The sequence below is a fragment of the Merops nubicus genome, unplaced genomic scaffold (genome assembly GCF_000691845.1).
Source record: "Merops nubicus isolate BGI_N331 unplaced genomic scaffold, ASM69184v1 scaffold8935, whole genome shotgun sequence".
Taxonomy (NCBI): Eukaryota; Metazoa; Chordata; class Aves; order Coraciiformes; family Meropidae; genus Merops; species Merops nubicus.
Window position 1 is genome coordinate 1 of NW_008608919.1, and position 6259 is coordinate 6259.

Sequence of the window (6259 nt, forward strand, 5' to 3'; positions counted from 1 at the left end):
GCCAAGTCCGGCACCGGCAAAACCTGCGTGTTCTCCACCGTGGCGCTGGAGGCGGTGCTGCTGGAGAGCCCCGCCACGCAGGTGAGCCCCGGGGCCGTGCGGGCTGTGCTCTGTGGGAGGGCATCCCGCGCTTTCGGGGGAAGGCGGCCTCGTCGCCCTGAGACGTGGTGTCTGAAATCGTTACCTTTAGACGCTGAGCTTTAATATTTGGAGCCATTCTGCAGCTTTCAGACTTAATCCTTGGTGGTTTTAGATTCTGATCCTGGCTCCTACCCGGGAGATTGCTGTGCAGATCCATGCTGTGATCACAACTCTCGGGATCAAGATGGAAGGCCTGGAGTGCCACGTCTTCATTGGGGGCACTCCTTTGAACCAGGACAAAATGAGACTAAAGAAGTGCCACATAGCAGTTGGATCCCCAGGTATGGATGGGCTTTGCTGGGCTTCACTGTGATACTTCACAGTACAATAATTGGTGCTTCTGAAATCTGGGTTGGTTGGGTTTTTAGTAATAGGGAACTGTCTCAAAGTCCAGTGCCAGAGACATTCAGACCAGGTATTTTTAGTGACAGCTATGACTCAAATATGACTTTTTAAAAGGCTTATTAAAATTAACTTCTAAAATAATTGCAAAATTCATCATTAGAACCTTTCACTTAATATTTCTGAAGTTTCTTTTATTGTTTTATTCACATGCAGGTCGAATAAAACAGCTCATAGAGTTGGACTACTTGAATACAGCCAGCATCAGGCTTTTCATTCTTGATGAAGCAGACAAGCTTCTAGAAGAAGGCAGCTTTCAGGAACAAATCAAGTAAGACTAATGCTTATCTAATGGATTTATCAGTAGAAGAGATACATGCTCCTTAGTCATTCCCTTCTCTTTGTCTCACAGTTGGATTTACTCTTCGCTGCCAGCCAACAAACAGATGCTGGCAGTGTCAGCCACTTACCCTGAGTCATTAGCTAATGCCCTGACCAGGTACATGAGGGAGCCAACGTTTGTGAGGTTGAACCCTACTGATCCCAGTCTCCTTGGTAAGCAGAAGTTCATCTATGGCAGCAGATGCAGCCTTGAGCAGCCTGGTCTGGTTGGGAGGCACCCCTGTCCGTGGCAGGGGGCTGGATCAGATGATCTGTAGGGTCCCTTCCAGCCTCAGCCATTCTGTGATGCTGTTGTCAATGAGTAAAGAATATACTGAACCCAAAGCATGTACCTTTAAAATAGATGATTCTTCATAATTCTCCTTCACAAGCCAGTTGCTTAAATCCTGAGGTGTTTGCTCCCAGTGCTGATGTATTTAAAACATCTGTGATGAATGTTTCTGGGTTTTTTTTCTAGCCATTAGAAAAAATAATTTAGTCTTGTAAGAAAAAACTGTCCTGTGGGTTCTCACTTGGCACATGTTTAATCCCATTTAAACATGCCTGTTTAAAAGTAAAATCTGTTTTAGCTGCAGTGACACGTTGACTGCCTAGCACTGTGCATGTTTTTGTGGAGACCCTTAATGTGATGAGTGTTTTTGGTTTTGTGCTCAGGGCTGAAGCAGTATTTCAAAATTGTGAATTTCCACCCACTTCCCCATAAAACATTTGAGGAAAAAGCCCAGCACCTACAGGAGCTGTTCAGCAAGATTCCATTTAATCAAGCCTTAGTCTTCTCCAATTTGCACAGCAGGTAATAAGTTTGAAATAAAATCTGTGGAAAGCAGTACAAGGTCTCAGAGCAATGTGCAGGTGCCAGGTGTGAAACACCGGGAGTGAAGGGGTGCATGGAAGTGCCTCCTGCACCCCTGGGGTACAGTGGCACCTGGTGGCCTGTGGCCCTTTGCCCTCTGTAAGGCTCCTGTTCCAGCCATGGAGGTGGAAGTGGCAGCTCTGGAACGTGAGGAGAAGCCTTGTGCAGAGCTGCTCGGGGGCTCTCTGGGCTGTGGTTCCATTCACAGCCTGCATTGTGTGTGTTCTGTCAGGGCCCAACATCTGGCTGAAGTGCTGACATCCAGAGGCTTCCCTGCCCAGTGCATTTCGGGTGAGTCCAGTCAAAACGTTCTGAGATTGTTGAAATTGTCCATAAATGTGAACTGAAATAGGAAAAGTTCATCTTAAATCTTGGTTTTCTTGGCCTCTGGTTGAATAACTAAGAATGACTCCTGAATCTTCATGGACCTTTAGGACCTGAGTACTGATTAACATTCCCATTCTCAAATTTGAGAGTCATCTTTAGGAATGTCCAGATGAGTGCATTGGTTTATTTGTAAGTTAATTTACATTTGCAGGTTGAAGCACTCTCTCTTTGGAATGAGATGTTGAATTTAAATCTCTTTTATTTCTGGCTTCTCTATAAAAGCTGGTAGCTGGCACCTACTATTTATTAGAACTTTGGATTTTCACCTTTTTCACCTCAGCAGTGTTTTCCATGACTTATGTGTTTAAGTAAAATTTGTCTTAAATCAGTGTTGTTCAAGTGGGCTGAGTGTCTGCAAAGCTGTTTTCCCTTTAAAAATAGGTGAAACACTGATTTTTTTTTTTTTTTAACAGTTTTCTTATTTTCAAGTTTTTGTTTGCTTCCAAATGAGTAAACAAGAAACAGTGTTTGAGGAGGTTTCTCTCAACTTTATCTCTGATCTCATCTACAGTTTTACAAAGCAGTTGTTTTCCAGAACTTGAGGGATATACAACTGGAGGATTTAATCTCTTTCTAACTTTTGTCTTTCTAGGCAGCATGAATCAAAATCAACGACTTGATGCTATGGCTAAACTAAAGCAGTTCCACTGTAGGGTTCTGATCTCCACAGACCTGGTGAGTTGGTATTCTGTAGCAGACGTGAGTATTGCCCATAAAGGTACTTCAGAGTTAGATTTGACTTGGCATTGAGTAGAACACGAATGTCCTGATACAGGGTGTGACCTGGGCGCCCTGTGCAGCTCATTTCCCCTGGGAAACTGAGGAGTTGTCCCCTGTGCCTCATCTGGTTCAGAGGCAGTTTTTAGTTCCTCTGTTGCTCTGGGGAAGCTTGCAGGTGTCTTGGAGGAGTGGCAGTGCTGGCTTTGGGCAGGAGCTGCAGGAGGGAGTGCTTTGTTTCTCTCGTGCAGTGTGCTCACAGTGGTGACGTGGTGAAAGGCTCTGAGCTGAGCAGGTTCTGCTGGAGGCATTCCAATTTTCTCTTCAGTTGATTGATTGAGGACCTGTCATGAAAAGATTGCTGTGTGCTGTCAGGTTGGATTTTTTGATGTTGGGGGGACAAAATCCATCCTTGCTTGTACTTGATGTGTAGAAAACCTAAGGAGAAAATATCCCTGGTGTGCTGGTGCCAGTGCAGTGTGCCCAGTGTGCCTGTTTCACGTGTCACGCTGTGCCCTGGCTGGAAGACTGCAGGTGCTTTATGGTGCATTGTATCAACTCCCAGATGTGGTGTTTACTGAAAGAGCTGCTCAGCAGCCTGGGTGTTCTATCCCCTTCTCTCCTTCTCATTTTCTGAGAAGACATCTCGTGGAATTGATGCTGAAAAGGTGAACCTGGTTATCAACCTGGACGTGCCTGCAGACTGGGAGACGTACCTGCACCGCATCGGCCGAGCCGGGCGCTTCGGTGAGAGCAGCCCCCTGGCACCCCTGGGCTTGCAGTGGCTTCCCTGGCTCTGCTGTGATCCCACTCCATGTTGTGTACCCCAGGAACTTTAGGGCTATCTGTGACATACTGCTGCCGTGGAGAGGAGGAAAACATGATGAAGAAAATTGCCCAGAAGTGTAATCTTCAGCTTCTCCCTCTACCAGGTATGCTCTGTCCTGGGAAATGCAGTTATAAGCCTTTCTCAGGCTGTAAGATCCAGTAGGAGGAGGAAGGAATAATTGAAGCAGCAGATGATTTTCTAGCCTTGCTTTGCTAGAAGCTCTCCTGGAAATAGAGCATTTGACTTCTTGCCTGAGTTCTAGTTTTTTTAAGTCTGGTTAAGTAGGATATGAAAAATAGGTTACAAGTAGTGCAGTGCCCTTTGACTTACCTTTGCTATGCCTTCCATGAAGAAAATGTTCTGGCTATTTGATCTTTTTAAAGGAGGTCAGTTTGTAGCCCTAACTTAATATGTCTGAATGTCTCCTCTGCAGTTTTGCAAAGCTTTACTTTAGTACTCACATGAGCTCTAGAGGACAGGATGCCTTAACCAAGTGCCTGCTTGTTTCCCTTTTGTGCAGAGCCTATACCTCCAGGGATGATGGATCAGTTGGAAGATGGGGAGGTAGAAGTCAAACCTGCTACACGTGCAGGTGCTTCAGTGAGTCCTGACACTGTGTGTCTTAAACCAGAGGAACCAGTTCTGCAGCCTGTCCAAAACAGTTTTTCAGAGGTACCTCAGCCTCTTTCTAACCTTTCAGGTGATAATTCTCCTGTAGAAAGGCCAAAAAAGGCTGTGAAGCAAAGGCAGGTAAAGTGCACAACTTCTGCAAATGTAGGAAAAGGTAGCAGGAACCCCCAGACTTCCAGCTGCCACACAGAACAGAGGAATCAAGTCAGAACTGTCTCCAGAGTGGATGGACATCAGAAGACTCAGGCTCCAGATGAGGAGGCCTTAAAAAAAAGTCTTCCCAAAATTCCATGCTTGTCTTCTTTCAAAAAACAACCAAACAGTCCCTGGAGCTTCTCAGAGATTGTTGAAGACTATGAGTATTTCATTAAAGAAGGGTTGGAGAGAGAGGTTGAGATTTTAAGAAGCTATTCAGGCCCAGGAGAAGAGCGTGAGCTCCCCAGGAATGGTGGAGTGGAGTGGAAGGAGGTGGAAAATACTCCAGAGGTCGTAGCCAACGGTGCTGCGTCTGACAGCGATGATTTGTACAGTTCCAGGGCTTCCTCCAGTAGTGGGGAAAATAACCCACACTTCCAAGTGTGTGCAGATGCCCAGGAGCAGAATGCTGCCCCCACAGCACGACAGGCCCGTGCAGGGCCCTGTCCTGCCCCAGAGGAGCTTCAGGAGCCATCACGAGTCCCAAAGCAAAATCGGGCGAAAAAGAAAGCTGTGAAACAGAATGCTAAAGAGAAGAGGAGCCACTGCCAGCAGTCCCCTGGTGCCTCCAGGAGGAGGGGGCAGGACAGCTGCTCCCCCAGCCCCTGGGGTGATGAGGCTCTGCATGAGGACTGGAGCTACGAACCCAGCGCCAGATACTGCTGCCAGGCATGGCAGAACTACTGTGCTGCAGTGTCTGCCTACGGGGGTTACAGGCAGCTGAGCTGGGCCAGCGCCCGCCACGCCAGCTCCGTGTACCTGCAGGAGCTGCTGAGAGGTGACGACTGAGCAGGGCCCTGCCATGGGGAGGGGCTGCTGGCACCACGAGGGGCTGTGCCCCGGGCAAGCAGAGCTGCTGGCCCCCAGGAGCACTGACCAGCCTGAACAGACCTTCTTTAAGGCTGGGGGAAAAGTGTTTTTCATATCAGCTGTTTCTAGGTCGATGTTTTATGTGCATTCTAGTGATGGTGTTAAACCAAGTTGTTAATAAAAGGAAATGAAAGACAGATGGGTGTTTGGTTGCCATCTTTACAATCTAGAGTAAATTAGGGAAGATAAAAGGGCAGCACTTGCACTTAAATTTCAGTAAGGAGAAAATAAAAACCAACCCTGGTTTTATTTGCCTGACTTGACTTCCAGGTGACTTTTGGGTGGTGATAAATTCACCATAAGGCCATGTAGTCTGTGGTTTGAGGTCACTCTCCTGTTGAACACCAGGTGCTACCAGTTCAGTGCCAGAGTGAAACCTGCATTTTGGGTGATGATAAATTCCCCATAAGACCACGTAATCTGGTTTGAGGTCACTCTCCTGTTGAACACCAGGTGCTACCAGTTCAGTGCCAGAGTGAAACCTGCATTTCCATGCTTGTATTGCTAATTTGAATTCAATTAATTAACATTGTCTAAATAACATTTGTAGAGCTAGGTGTGTGGCAAACTGTGCAGCAGAGGATGGTTTAATTATGTAGAAAATGTGCAGCAATCCTAATTGGTCTGTGCCTCTGGGTGCAGCAATATGAGACTTGCCACACGTACAGGAAAGGTTTAATTAGAAATGAAATGACCTATTAATACTAAAACTGGCTTGCAGTGCTTTGTATGTAGCTGTCCTGGATCAGGAGGTGAGAGCTCTGGCTGGCCATGGGTATTGACCCTAGGTTGCCTCCATGCTCCTTGTGAAACTTCTTCCTCTACCTTTAGCATGTTTGGGAATGTAGAGAGATATTTTTTTGCTAGTTTCTTTGATTTCTCAAAGTTCAGAG

General features: G+C 46.6%; 1 protein-coding gene across 1 annotated transcript; it reads left to right on the forward strand.

The window, feature by feature from the left end:
• Nucleotides 1-3: 3 nt before the first annotated feature.
• DDX20 (DEAD (Asp-Glu-Ala-Asp) box polypeptide 20) lies at nucleotides 4-5285 on the forward strand (the record flags this gene model as incomplete). The annotated part of the gene is made up of 10 exons (XM_008940415.1): nucleotides 4-81; nucleotides 254-422; nucleotides 700-814; nucleotides 896-1038; nucleotides 1540-1678; nucleotides 1971-2029; nucleotides 2718-2800; nucleotides 3484-3589; nucleotides 3673-3774; nucleotides 4192-5285. Coding segments are annotated over 10 exons (2088 nt in total), but the record flags the coding sequence as incomplete, so codon positions are not given.
• Between the last annotated feature and the right edge of the window lie 974 nt (nucleotides 5286-6259).